Source organism: Lampetra fluviatilis, chromosome 16 (genome assembly GCF_964198595.1).
Source record: "Lampetra fluviatilis chromosome 16, kcLamFluv1.1, whole genome shotgun sequence".
Lineage (NCBI taxonomy): Eukaryota > Metazoa > Chordata > Hyperoartia > Petromyzontiformes > Petromyzontidae > Lampetra > Lampetra fluviatilis.
Genome location: NC_136290.1, coordinates 5,981,529 through 5,996,504, shown reverse-complemented (window position 1 = coordinate 5,996,504; position 14,976 = coordinate 5,981,529). Strand labels below are relative to the sequence as shown.

Below are 14,976 nucleotides of genomic sequence, written 5' to 3'. Positions count from 1 at the left end.
TTTAGGTGTGAGGAGTCTCAAGGCAATCTACTTTCATTCAACACGTTCAAATATTCAACAATTAAACTGACAAAAAATGCTAATGCCCAGACCCTCATGTCAAAGTCTTAATACTTACTAAAGCTTTACAAGCAAAACAAAAGAAATGATCTGAAGTCAGAGTGACTCCCCGCTGAGCAGCTGCTGGGGCGATGTTCTTCTTCTCAATTGATGGTCATGAACCAGCGATGGAATTTCCACATTACAATGGTGGGGGCCAGTCTCTCCATTCGACAACCACAACTGATTTACCACAAAGCGGTGCAAAATGTATTGGCCAAAGAACCGATGTGGCCGACTCGAACTTATTGGGATTTGAACTCGCAGCAATCTCTGGTGAAATCTACGGCGATTGTCCTACGGACAGACTCAACCCCGGCCAGGAGAGTGTGGAATTCCACTGCTGGCTCCGCGGCCGTGAACCGGAGATGAACACCGCCCCCATGATGCTCGATTGAGCATGGAATCCCTTGGACGTTTGACCTCACCGCTTCGGGAAGGAGAGCCAACAAATGTAAAAGCGTGGCCCTGAAGCGGTTGGAGAACAGGAGGGGGAGGGGGGGAGGACAGCCTCGGGAATCGGAAGTCTCAACAAAAGGAGTCACGGAGCGACGGCCGAAACGTCACCCGAGCCCCCGTCGTGGTAGCGCAGTCCCCATTAACAATGTTTCGTTCTACCAGGTAAGGCTCTTTTTCACGAGCGACCTGGTCACAAATGATAGCCCAACGAACTGGCTCATTGCGCGGCATTGTATAGCAGCCAAATACTCCAAACGCGCGATGTTGATTCTAAATGTGGAAGGACCCGGAGAAAAATCCACGCAACCACGGGGAGAACATGCAGCAGGCGTCAGGGTCGGGATTGAACCCACGATCTCCTTGTATACCAGGCGAGGGAGTTAACATCTCGCCACCACGGCGCCCCATTGACACAGACACCGGTGAGCCTCAGAGAGCGGATGCAGCGCGCACTCTCTCTTGGCGAAACCCAAGTCACTCGGCCCGGCCCGTCCAGGAGGCCCGCACACAAATTGCTGGCATGGGATAGGGGGAGTGGAGGGCAAAGGTCGTGCGGGCCAGTAGGCATGCGGGCGCAAACGTACGCGCAGGTGTGCCCGCAGATGACCAACGAACGCACACTCCGGACACAGGCACACACGCCAATGTAGCTTCGTAGACAGACGTACGACGACACAAACACACGCACGTGCAGGTATGGTCACAAACAGACATAAACAGCAGACGCACGCACACTGACACGGACATTCAGATACGTAGACATTCAGAGACACAAATATATCCCAGGATTGCCCGCAGACCCATACATACATACACACACACATTTTCAGATACATAAACATAGAGACACACCAAAAGACATGCTCACAGACCCACAGACAAAGGTCTCATGTATTGCCTAAACAAACTTTTGGGGCAAGTGCTATTTGAAAGCACATATTAAGTCCGGCACAGCACATGAGTGAGTGGGTGGCCAGAACCACGCCCGGCCGCTTTTGTTTCCCCAGTCCTGATGTTTACACACTGCACTAGGTACTCATTTGAGGCCAAGTCGACCTAGGGGAGGCCCAGGACCAGTTCAGATATTTGTCATCGGTGTTGGCCGTGAGCGGCAATCGAACTCTGGTCGCTGGGTTCGCAGCGCAGCACGCTGACCGCTACACTCGACAAACACATTGAGTTACATAAACACAGAGACACACACCCGAAAACATGCCCACAGACTCAAACACACACAAAGGCATACACATTTAGGCGCAGACACACTAAGAAAGGCCGTTCATATTTTCTCTGCGCATATGTTGGCCATGGCCACGAATAAAACTCTGGTAAACGGCTTCAAAGAACAGTGCAGCACCGCTCTTCGGCATGCACCAGCGCCCTCGGACTACCGGACTGTCTGTTTCACCTCAACCACTACACTGCAGACTGTTGGGGCAAGTGCTGTGAGCGAGCACCGATGAAGGCCGGCACGGTACACGAGCCGGTGGGTGGCCAACACCATGCCCAGCCACCTTGGTCTCCCTAGTGGCGATATATGACAAATCTGTATTACCGATGAGGAGACGTGTTCTGGATTATGAGGCATGAGACATTCTTCTTCTGGTGACCAGATTTCTAAACAGGCATATGAATTATTACCTAAATTCAAAGACAAAAATCTCTTCAATAATCACATACTCACAGATCGCAGATTCACGTCCACAGGAGCTCAGACAGACAACGACTGTGACTCACAAACACAAAGACCCCCCGTATAGCCTGTAACAGACTGTTGGGGCAAGTGCTGATAGTGAGCACCTATGAAGGCTGGAACGGCACTCACAGCACAACCGAAATGTCACTGCGTGCCCATAGGCGCTGGAGAGTTGGACACCTTGCGAGGACACCCGAGTAAAACGAGCCGGTCTCAACCAGTCACTTCAACGAGTCACTTCTCCTTCAGAGACATTCTCACGAGTTTGTGACTCTGATGACAATGACACCCCTGGGGCAAAAAAAAAAACAGCCCTGCAAAGGAGGGTGGAGGAAACGCATTGGGGTCAAACAGCCATGTTTTTCGTCACGTGCAAAACGAATTCAGCCTTTTGTTTGTAAACTACATCCAACGAGGCAATTGTTTTCTAATGTTCGTGATTAAAAAAACAACCTTTTAGCTGTGGCTCACCACGGGGAGTAGGATATAATGCATGGACAAAGGAACGGGAAAGGGAAGAGAGAAGAGAAAGAGTGGGAAAAGGAATTGAAAAACGTGATCCATGAAAGGTTCAGTAGAGCTGGGGATAGGCTACATGAGGGCCTTGTGATAGACAGTAGGCACGGCTCAAGATGCGCAGCAGGGAGAAAGAAGGAGCGGCGGGCAGGGAGGGGTAGGATGGGGGGAGAAAGAATGACCGTGCCGAGATGTCGGGATGAGAGGGTGATGGTGACGACGATTAGAGGGGATGAGGGAAGAGAGGAGAGAAGGAGCGAGCATAATTGAGTGGCGTGGAGCAGCGTCTTGCTTTCGCAGGCGGCAGGGAGAGGGATTCCATGTGGGTGTGGCCACACAGATGTCACGTGATTTACGGAAGGCGTGAGCTGACTTAGATATGTATGATGTTAATACGAGTCGTTGATGAACACTTAAAAAGCCCAGGAAAGGCCATTTATCCAGGACAACCTAAAGTCCTACTTTTATGAGGTCCCTGCTTGGGATGTTTGGTTCAGTTCCTAAATGAATAGTTTTTTTGGAAGTGATGATGATGATGTATTGAAGAAAAGCAATATTTTACAGGATGATGTTCAGTTTTGACATTCAGTCAAGGTGGGAGATGCGGGGGTGAATTTCAGAGATATTTATGGGGCGTGACTAAAACAGTGGACTGCTGTTCATTTGAGATTTTAATCGGAAGCGATGCCTGGAGGAAACCCACGCGCAGGAAAGGAGAATGATCAAACTGCTATCAGAAACCTACAATAATAATGATGATGAATTATTTACCCAGAAAATCCACGCCGAGTCCGAAGATGCTTTTTCTACATTGGGATGTTCGTCCAACACCGGGTCACATGGCGTGTTTTTTTTTTGTTTGCCATCGGAAGAAATCAGAGAAGCCGGAGGAAACCCACGCAGAACTGAGGAGAGACCGCACAAACTCAAACAAACTGCACGAGGGGAGTGGCTCCCGAGTCGCGAGTGGAACCCAGGCGCTTCTCGCTCGTGAGGTGCGTGCGTCGCCGCCTCGCCTGCCACTGAATGTCTCCATGAGCGCGCGTCGCACGGACACGGCAACGGATTCTCCGGATTACAAAGACGCGTGTCTCCTGGCCTTTCCTTAAAAAAGCACGGTGGGGGTGGGTGGGAAATAGTGCGTCTTATAATCCGCGGAATATGGCGTGTCTGAGAACGCAAGGATCGGCACGACAAAAGATAGTCTTTTTTATATGTAAATTCAAAAACGTGCACCTTACATAACCTACAAAACTGTGTCGGCAACTTACATAATAACGCACACGAAGTAGACAATTAAACTAAAAACTGCACAGCGGCCGTCACTGTTATATACATTATATATAACAGTCACTGTTATATACATTATATATAACAGTGTTTACATATTGGGATCGCGTTTCCGTAAAAGGTTGTTAATTCCGTGAAATGTTTTTGCCATTGTGACATGTTTCTATAGAGCGGCGCGCTCCGGTAATTTTCCACTCAATGGCGAGCCCTCCCCTTGTCACGATCGACCAATTACACAACAAAGGCCAGCAGCAGCAGCAACAACAACAACAGCAGCAGCAACAAGTCTTGCGCCGAGCCTGGGGGGACTGATAAACCGGGTGAACGCCCAGAGAGATTCATTATCTCTTTTACAACAGGTAGGTGGAAAGTTAAACGAGCATAGGAGTGGTGGTGCAATGCTTCCCCAGGCCCTCTGAGCATGCCTGGGGGGGGATACCCCGTGAGGGACGTGTGTATGTTGAACTTCTTTCGCACCGTACGTAGCCAACCGTCCTAATCGGAGATGCTCAAGGCAGTCAACGGGAGACTTTAGGGACACTGCACCATGGATGCGGTGAGCAGAGTTTCAGCTGGTGTTCCTCGGTGTAGAATTCTATCATTTAGCTCGGCGCCGCTGTGGTTAGAACGCGGGACTCGCACGGAGCTTTTGCGTTCCGTTTGGAATTCAACCAAGTTCTTCATCATCAAGATAAGCCCTCTGGGTTTATTAAAAGAGGATCACTTCACGCAAAGTCAACAATGCGTACGCCATGGATAGACGGGCGTCTGCCGTTGAGGAACGTGGAATTTACTCCATTGACTCAGGACGGCCAATGGACACGGGTGGACAGAGACCATGACCGACGTCCCTCCCCGACGATAAACATGACAGCCACTCTGCGGGAAGTCAACAATAGCTTGTCATGTGGATAGACTGGCCTCATGGGAGAGACTTGCCTCATGGGAGAGACTGGCATTTGCCACAGGAATGTGGAAGTTTGATTTGCGCCAGTGATGTCGACAAATCACAGGGTGCACACCCACAACAACAACAAACACCCGTCATTCGCCACTAAGTGGCGGTCACGTCACCACGGTGCCTGTGCCAAGCCAGGTGCACTTTTGAGGCCACGTGAAGTGTTGAAGTCTCGCTGACAGGAGGTCACGAGACAGACCCAGCAAGTGCCATGGGTTGACTGACCGAGATGACAACTTTCTGCATTTTCGCCGCCCAGCGCCCCCGCTTTATTGTTGTGAGCGTCACTCCTCCGCCCTCTGTTGTTTTTGGAGGGCGACTGCCCTCCCAATGCACGGCAGCATCCTTCGCACCCACACTGCCCCCGACGCCTGCACCACCACCGGGCGAGGCGGCGCACGTCCTGTGATGCGGCGCATGTCCTGTGATGCGGCGCTTCGGGAGCCAAGGATCGGTGGATCGCGATGGCTCTGTGACACCCTCAATCCCGTCGGGGGCTGCGAGGTGACCAGAAAACAGAGATGGGCACCGTCCAACGCTCACCGAAATACGGTGACACTTATAATTCTGTTATTTAATCATCTTACCCGCACCAAGCAGGGTGTCCACATTCACAAAGGCAATGTCGATGCTCGATCTGAGTTCACGTCCTTTAAACTCCCCACTGCTCCTAAAGGTCCCACACCGCTTCTCAGGGCCTGACCGCCCCCATCACTGCTTCCATCAACACTCCCCTATCACCGTTCCTCATCACCGCTACTATCAGCGCCCCCCATCACTGCTCCTATCACCGTCCCCCCATCACCACTTCCATCACCGGTCCCCCGGTGTCTCCCCCCCCCCACCCGGCGGAGCGGCACTCACTGTAGGTGGCGAGCCACTCGTTGCGGTCGATGGCTGGAGGGAGCCGCACGAGCGAGCGGAAGTCACAGTCGGTGACGTGCGCGCGCGCGTACTCGAGCTCCAGGTAGAGCTTCTTCGTCTCCGACGATTTCTCCTTCTCCTTCTTGCTTTTCCTGCTCGCGCAGCGGACAAAAAACGAAGACAACGGTGCCGTTAGCGCACACCTATGAAGGCCGGCACGGCACACGAGGGGGTGGGTGGCCAGCACCATGCCCGGCCGCCTTTGTCTTTCCAGTGGCGATGTTTACACACCGCACCAGGTACTCATTTGAGGCTGATTCGACCTAGGGGAGGCCCAGGGGAGGTGAGTGCCGCTCCACCGCTCGTTAAGAGCGCGGGAGATGTTCCGAGGTTTAGAATTGGGGTGCGGTCGTTGGAAAACAAAGCGCCGATTCTATCCAGTCGCTGGACACGCAATTCCACACCAGGGTGACACATCCTAGCCACGAGTCACACGTGACCACCACGCCACAGGGCGTCTCCCATCGAGAGGAGGTGAGGAGGAACACGTGCGGTTTACAGCGAGGCACACGAACGTCAACAGGCGACTCGTTGTTGTCACAACAAAAACAGAGCGGAGCAACGCAGACGTCCAGAATAAACACCTAATTCGAGACCCAAACACCATCGCACCTCCTCGCTTCCTTCTCAAAGACACCGGTGGAACTAACATCAACCGGCCGATGCATACATCTCCTTTATTCAATGGAAAATTCAAGACACAGGCTCAGCAAGCACCGACGGATGCGAGCACAGAACAACACTCACTTGCGCGCGCATCACAATTCCAACATACGCACAAACAGACGTACGTAGCGCGCGTGCGTATACCCGTACGCGGACGCTTACGCAACGTTAACCACCAGCCGACCGCCGCGACGACGCGCGGAGAGACGGCGCTTTCTGCACGCGCCGCACTCAACCTGCGCTCGAAGCGAAGACAAATCACGCCGGCAGTCAGTTGCGGGGCGGCGGAACGCGAGCGGACGCCCCTCCGCCCGTTTACCGTGAAACCCCGCGGAGCTCTCGCCGCCATCACCCAATTGTAACTCCGGTGCCCAGGGCGGTGGTTCGCGAGGACCGACGTTGATCGTGGTCACGCGAGGGGCTTGGGCGGGCGAACGCGTCGCTGGATGGGGATCGATGGCCATCGGTCGAGAACTCGCAAACGGAGCGGCAGCCAAAATAAATTATAAACTTTTGATTTTACCAGCTCAGGCCCACTGAGCTATGTAGCTCTTTTTCAGAAGTGACCTGGCCACAAATCATAGTTCAACGAAGTGGCTTATCACGTGGAAATTTACAGCAGCCAAAAACTATGAATGCACGTTGATCCTACATGTGGAGGACAAAACAGGACTCGCAACAATTTTAAGTAGTTTTTCGTTTAGTTTTGTTAAGTGATGATAATGAATTGAAATGTACACAAGGGCTTTCTCTGGGTACTCCAGTGTCCTCCCAAAATTAGAAGAGCTACCCAGACATGTATGTGAACGGGATTTTTCGAATAAACAATGAACTGTGACTATATCATCCCGTTGCGATAGGCCAAGGCATGTATCAATGTGTTGCAATGTCTTTCACCATCTTCACAATCCCATTACTCCTCTTATCAGCTCTACGAACATAATAATCCATGGCCGCCCCTTTTACTTCTCCCAGAATGCACTGCTTCTTTGGTAGCCCAATGAATAGGGCCCTTCTTATCTAAGCAGATGGACAATTATGGGTGGCTTCTTATGGGAGGTATGAGGGGCGGTCTTTCCCTCCTCTGGGTTAGCAGCGTTGCTTCTAGTTAACACTAACTAGCTTCTAGTTAACACTACCTAGCAACCAGTGGACGGTGGCCAAGACGATAGCTAAACATCTCGATGCACGATCCTCCAGAAAAAAAATATCCCCCGAGACTCAGTGAGGCGCTTTTTTACACACGAAAAAGGGAACAAGCGTTGCACGTGGATACAGAATCCTTCCTATGTGGACACGCGATGCTGATCCGTGTTAAAAATAATACGCGCGAGTTTAAAGTCCGGGCGCTCCGGTTTCATTTTGCGTGCACATCGCTCGTTCCAGCGCGGTGGTGGTGGGGGGATGGGGGGGGCGGGTCACTGTGACCTTTGCCTAAATAAAGAGCACGGCAGAAAGGATACGTGCACAACACACCACCTGACCATAACCCTGATCCAGATAACGATCCGTCCAATTTGCATGTGAACCCAGCAGAGTGGCAGATGCAAAGCAGCAGGGCTGAGGTCAGGTCCACGTGGACCGGGGTTCAACCGCAACGGTTCCCACTGCGTCCCGGTTGTACTGTAGTCTACTGTACTCTCCGTCATGATAAGACGCTCTGGAAAGTAGGGCGCACTCCGAATTTGTGCCCGGTGCCAATAATGCTCTTCTAATCTGGTCTCACACACACACAGGTGTCTCTATTAGATTAACAAACGCACCCCCAACTTTTTCTTAAAAACGCAGTGGTGGGGGGGGGGGAAGTGTGCCTTATAAACGGGTGAGTAGGGTAGCTCTCCGATGTGTTTTCGGTGTTATATTGCACGTTGTTGAGCGTTATGCCCGATGTTTTTCTCCACGTACTTGGGACCTTATTCAGGAAACGATGATATAGTTTTAATTTTTCGATTTAAAGCTTTCGTGACTGCAGGGATTCATCTTCTTGGTTTTTTCGGTAAAGTCACGTAGAAGGGAAGTAATAAAATAATAAAAATAAAAAATAAAATGAAACAATTCTCACGACGTTTCGGCCACAACGCAAGCAGCCGTCCTCAGGTGCTTGCGTTGTGGCCGAAACGTCGTGAGAATTGTTTCATTTTATTATGTTTTATTTTTATTATTTTATTACTTCCCTTCTACGTGACTTTACCGAAAAAACCAAGAAGATATAGATTTAATTTTTCGATTTAAAGCTTTTGTGACTGCAGGGATTCATCTTCTTGGTTCTTTCGGTAAAGTCACGTATATTATTATTTCCCTTCTACGTGACTTTACCGAAAGTCACGTAGAAGGGAAATAATATTATTAAATAATATTATTTCCCTTCTACGTGACTTTACCGAAAGAACCAAGAAGATGATGATATAGTTCCTGCTGCTGCTACTGCTGCCGCCGCTGGTGTCCGACGTAATCCAGTTCCTGAACAAGCTCCCAAGCACGCGGTGCAGGAAACGCGCGGCACCGTGCGGAACGTCACATGCTACGACCCGAATACAAAAGTGTAAGAGGTAAAACTTATCCTTGTTTTTTCATACTTGATACTGAAAAAAAGGTCCCATTTTGTAGCTGCTCACCGCGTGCTACAGAAGCTCCGATACGTGTGGCATTGTCCTTGTGCTGTTCACCTTTTGGCGTTCTCTGGTCTGACGCTGGTGAGACTCGACCCTAAAGAACCCTGTTGACTCTGGTGTAGGCCAATCAATCTTGATTTGAAGCTTTCGTGACTGCAGGAATGCATACTCTTTGGTTCTTTCGGTAAAGTGACGTAGGTATGAAATAAAATTTATTTTATTGACTTTGACCAAAAGAACCAAAGAGTATAGGCCAATGAGTTTCAAAGACAATTCGCATGTTATTATCAGAACATGTTTGTTTGCATGTTCACCACAAGTACGTGTGGTTAACGGAGACATGATTCCTTGCAAAAAGGTTTCTATTTGGTGGCTGGACATCTTAACACCTGTTTTGTTGGCAAAAAGGGTCAAATCTATTCTTATTTTTCATGTAAGAGACCTTGTCACGCACTCTCCCGAGAGCCGGAAGGAGATTGCCGCCTTTGACCTGGCCGCAAACTTCAAAGTGCAGCGAGGAAGTCGTGGACTTTGTCAGGCGATGCAAATTCTGAGCGGTGGCGTTGCGAAAGGAAAGAGCGCACGGTGGTCACGCTCGCCGGGGCCATGCCGCACCCCCGCTCGCCCGCGCTGCCCCAGCCAGAAACACTTTTCACTGGGACGCCGTCCGTGATGACATTACGATGCGTATGTATGTACGCATGTTGACAGCTACACTGTTACCTTTCTTCCTGCCAAGTCTTGGTGAAAACAAAACTGATGCCTCCCATCGCCAGCAGTGCGGCAAATGGCCGAGAGCGGAGTGTTCTGTCCATGTCATCATGTATGTACGTTTGTTGAACTTCTTTTGCATCGTACGTAGCCAACTGTGCTAATCGGAGGTGCGGGGAAGGACAACAAACGAAACACAAAAGAGATGTGAATCTGGATTGAGATGCTCAAGGAATCGTGGTTCGTGTTTTAACGATAATCATGCAGATGATTTAGGTTTCAATGGACGTGATGATGCCATAAAAAGAAGTTGTCAAGAAATGAGTTCTCAATCCCAATGATTTGAAAGTGCGTAGCTCCAGTGGATTCCTAATATCGGAGGGAAGAGCGTTCCAGACGGCCGCGGAAGCACATCTGAAAGCGCGCGATGGCGGGTGACCGTCTTTGTGCGACGCATTATTGCTGACCCGCCCATACTGGACATCTGTGAAAAAGAGCTCCATAGCTCATCGGATTCCTCCAATCGACATAAAGATTCCGATTCATGTTATTTTTTTGCGGATAAAACAGCAATAGTATGAAGACAAATCGACTCGCGATCAGAAAACTGCGAATGACAATATCCTTAGGTTTTTTCGGTAAAGTCACGTAGGTAAAAACATTAAAAAGTAAAATAAAATAAAAATAAAAAATCACGACGTTTCGGAGGCAACACAAGCTTCCGTCTTCAGGTGGTACCGTCACAGCCACGACAGCTGTATCAAGTAAATGACAATCCCAATCGGGGGTCGACTCGGCCGATCAAACTTTTCCAAGACCCCAATAAAATGAGTAGCACTTTATTTTGAATCAGTAGTGGTTGCAGCTATGGACAATACTGACCTCCTGCTTGGGAATATGTAATCTCCACCACCAATGCAGGGCCGACCAACAAAGGTGTGAGCAGGAGAAATGTAACTTTTGCCCGTGACTCCACTACCAGATACATTCTGTCCCAATTGACCATTAGCTGCTTATAATAGGTAACCCTATTTAAAGCTACAATCACGAATCTACTTCGAAACTAAACTTTTATTTTTATTTTACCAGGTTAAGGCCCACTGAGCTATATAGCTCTTTTTCAGGAACAATCTGGCCACAAATGATAGCCCAACGTAGTGGCTTAGCATGTGGAAATTTATAGCAGCCAAATAATCGAAATGCGTGTTTCTAAATGTTGAGGGAAAACCCAGAGGACCCGGAAAAAAACCCATGCAACCATGGGGAGAGAAACATGCAAACTCCGAATATACAGGCATCGTCAGGGTCGGGATTGAACCCACGACCTCCTGCATACCAGGCGAGGTAGTTAACATTCCGCCACCACGGTATGAGATCCGATTGTGGCTGCCACGTTCGTGGTGGCGCTGGGTTGACGGTTCTGTGGAGGTGCCACGAGTGAGCGTTTCTGTTTGAGATGTTATCGCAAGACGTGGCTTGCTCGACTGAAAAATTATAAGTAAGGAGAATCTGTATATTTTTTACGAAGTATTGCACCAGTAAAAAAAAGACCACCCTACGTCAGCTAGCAACAACAAATGCAATAACTAAATACCAAACCACGACCACAACCACCCCACCCACTACAATTACAACCACCTCCGTCCGCCACCTCCGTCACCATCCTGGGCCTGTTGCCGCAGCGATGGGGACGAGAAAAACCTTTTGCGGGCCACTAAAACGCGTCAAGCGTCGCAATCAAATGAGGCCGGCCAGAAAAACGCCGCACGCACTGGCGGTTGGCGCAGACGAGGAAATGAATCACTGTTGAGGTTTTTGTCAATTTGTCCCCCCCCTCCTCCCTCTGAAGGCGTTGGGCTGCCATCGACTTCATGAATTCAGAGTCAATGACGCAGGGCTTGGGAATGCTGGCGAATAATAATTACGGGTGTACGATCGCCCCCAAAAATCTCCTTCTTACGTAAAAGGATTTTGACTTCGGTGTTTTCACTGTAACCTTGTCACTGAATAAATGTGAAATGGAATGTCCTGGCTCAAAACACTTTAGTACCGTACGGCCAAGTCAAAGCAGAATAAATATACAAAACTCTCAGTAAAAATCAATACCAAATCATATTACTGCAGTTAAACTCCTCTTTCCCATGCTAATGTGAGGGGCACGATCTGCCAACCATACAATCCACCACGGAAATTACCCCTCCAGAAGGGGCTTTGTGTCAGGATTCATGATGGCTATGGACTATTGATAATCCCAACAGAGCACCGCCAACATTTTTTAGAGAATCGTCCATCATCAGCCATGGCCACTCCACTGCTGGATGAAGGCCTCCCAAAGCTGCTGCCACCTTTCAACATCTTGCGATGTAACAATGCACACAACAGCTGCAAAAGGTTTAATTGCAACGGAGAGTGGTCCGTGGAAGCAGATATCACAGAACTACCACTGAGACCTTTTCAAGTGACCCATTGTCCAGTTTGCCAAATTCCATCGATCAAGATGAAAATTTCGATTCTCCGAGTAGAAATTCGCTGAATTGGGTGCAAGCCAAAAATGTCGAGGCTTCTGTTGGAGTCATTGCTGAGCAAGCCGAGGCCATCGCCTCACCACCCTTGAGGATCCAGGTTATCCCCACTCACAATCACAGCAGTGCCGGACAGTGCTCTCTCTCTCGCAAGCCACACACACGGCGGTGTTATCCTGCTGAGCCACCCGGGCCACTGTGAAAAGCATTTTCAGATGGGACTTCTCTGCTCCCATCTCCGCAGCACCCCTGACTCAGTTAATCCCATCGCTCCTGTCGGGTCGGACGCATACACCTGCTCCCTCCCTCTCCCTCTCGAGACCCACCCTCCCCCAGGCCTGAGACAAAAGAATGAGGGGAATGACCGCACTTACCGGCAGATGGGCACACAAAGGACAGCCCAGTCCCGGCTCTGGGATCTCAGCGGAATGTACAGTGCAAGACGGGCAGGGCACACGCGGGCACGGGCGATCGCGTCCGGTGGAGACGGCACCACAGCCAGAGCCATCGGACCTCAACTTGCGTTTAGCCCCATCGCTCGAGGTTGTCCGGCAGAGTTTGCCATTGGGGCGATGGCGCGCGCGATCGCGAGGCCGCGGGTTCAGATGCCGGGCGTGGGGGAGACTCGGCCCATCTGGAATTGTCACCTTTTGTCGCAGACCCAAGCCGGACATACTTTTCAGTCGGCCGAGGCCTATCATAAAAACGTGCAGTGTACTGGAATGAAGTTCAACACAATACCTGTACCAGAACTCGGTACAAATCAATTCTGGCCATCCGAACACAGATGATAAATCTTGGTCAAACTCCAGAACAGGTGGCAACACGAGACTGGGGTTGATGTAAATGACTTCCACTTTGGGGAAAGTCAACAGTGGCTGTCACAAAAAAGAAAGACTTGCACCATGTGTGGATGAAGCCAGGTAGGGATGTAAGAATACATCGATTCAATACGATTCGATTACAGTAATTGTTCACGATACACATGTTGAATCAGACGCATGATACATACGTACAATGTGTGAAAAATATGGAAAGGTTTCCGCCAAGGGTTTTGATTCTGCTACTGAGATAACCGCCGCACCCATTGCTCGTTCGAGCGGAGAGACGACACTTTGCCATTTTTTGAGTCGTCAGTGATTATGCCGACGCCATAAATGTCACTTGCGCACAAAGCCCTTTCACCGCACATTAGGGTCACGACAAATTTACGTCCATCCCAGATGGGGCTTGAACCCAGGCACCCAGAGAGTCACGGGCGTGAGTCACCGCACACGACGACGACGGAACGCACTCCCCCCCCCTCCCCCCAACTCTCGGCGAATAAATATTTAAACGTTCCAAAAGACATCGACGGCACTTTCATTTCACGTTTTTCTAAAGTAAAATAAACTGATCCGCACGTCCTGCAAGAGTAGATTGTCGTTACCGTTGTTGACACTGGCCCTGCATGCGCTAAAACCCGTCCGACAACTTGTGTGAAATTAACAACGCACCGTGGTGTTTTGTACGCCAGTTGCTTTGCTTAAAAGCTCCTGCTGCTAAGTTCACCGAAGAAGGAAATTCTGAAGACATAAACCTTTTTAGGGGTTGCACCTTTTTTCTCTATTTCAAGGTGACCTTTAAGAGGGGTGGAATAAACCAAGCAGTCTTTCGCCAATCCTTTATGAGTAAAAGCTTATACAGTACTTGTAAGCAGGGAACTAATCTATTGAAAGAATGGAATAGGTAAACTATTCATAATAAAATAATAGAAATATAAAACATTAATAAAATAATAGAAATATAAAACATTAATGTTTGATATTTCTATTATTATATTATTTCCCTTCTACGTGACTTTCCCGAAAGAACCAAGAATATGAATCCCTGCAGTCACGAAAGCTTTAAATCAAAATTTATTCATAAGTCTATTTAAAAATTGGTCATGAGAATGCATTTCTAAAATGTAATTCTCATCAGGCCCCATGGTGTTAACCGCAGTCTCCAACCCTTCTTAACTCCGTCTCTCTGGACTCTCTACGTGCTGGGAAGGGCCATTTCCAGGAACGTCGCCTATTATATAAGTTTTCTTTTGGAAGTCACAGCGTTATTGATAAATTATTTTTTATTTTATTAATTGTGCTTGTGCACCAGTGCTAACAACGCAGCATCATGATCATCACCACCACAAGATAATGAGATTACTTATAAGCAGAACTCCGTCCTGCGTCTCCGCATACAAGACACGTTTTAGTCTTGCATGGGCACATTGGCCCTGGAGGGCCTCATCATCCAGCAAAGCAGAGCGGAGTGTTGGGAGATCAACCCCTTTTGTAAAACAGCTCTTTGTAAAACAAAATAAAATGTATGTGGCCCCACCTCGCTCCGTACAATGGGGATTTATCCCCTCATTCATTTGCTACGTTCGAGAGAGGCGAACCAGCAGGGGTGGCGGTGCGCTATCAGGAGGCACACACACACACATGCAGAATGCCCACTTACGAGGTGGAGCATTTGCTTCGAATGCGTCTAAGGAGAAAA

At 49.3% G+C, this 14,976-nt stretch overlaps 1 protein-coding gene across 2 annotated transcripts in view; it reads right to left on the bottom strand.

Annotated features, from left to right (window-relative positions):
* LOC144936481 (MOB kinase activator 2-like) overlaps nucleotides 1-14,976 on the bottom strand; it is a 77,738-nt gene that overhangs the window by 18,656 nt on the left and 44,106 nt on the right. For both annotated transcript variants that reach the window (XM_078863573.1, XM_078863574.1), the window contains exon 2: nucleotides 5,883-6,034. In XM_078863573.1, the coding sequence (XP_078719699.1) occupies nucleotides 5,883-6,034 (152 nt within the window). The remainder of the gene's footprint in view (nucleotides 1-5,882; nucleotides 6,035-14,976) is intronic.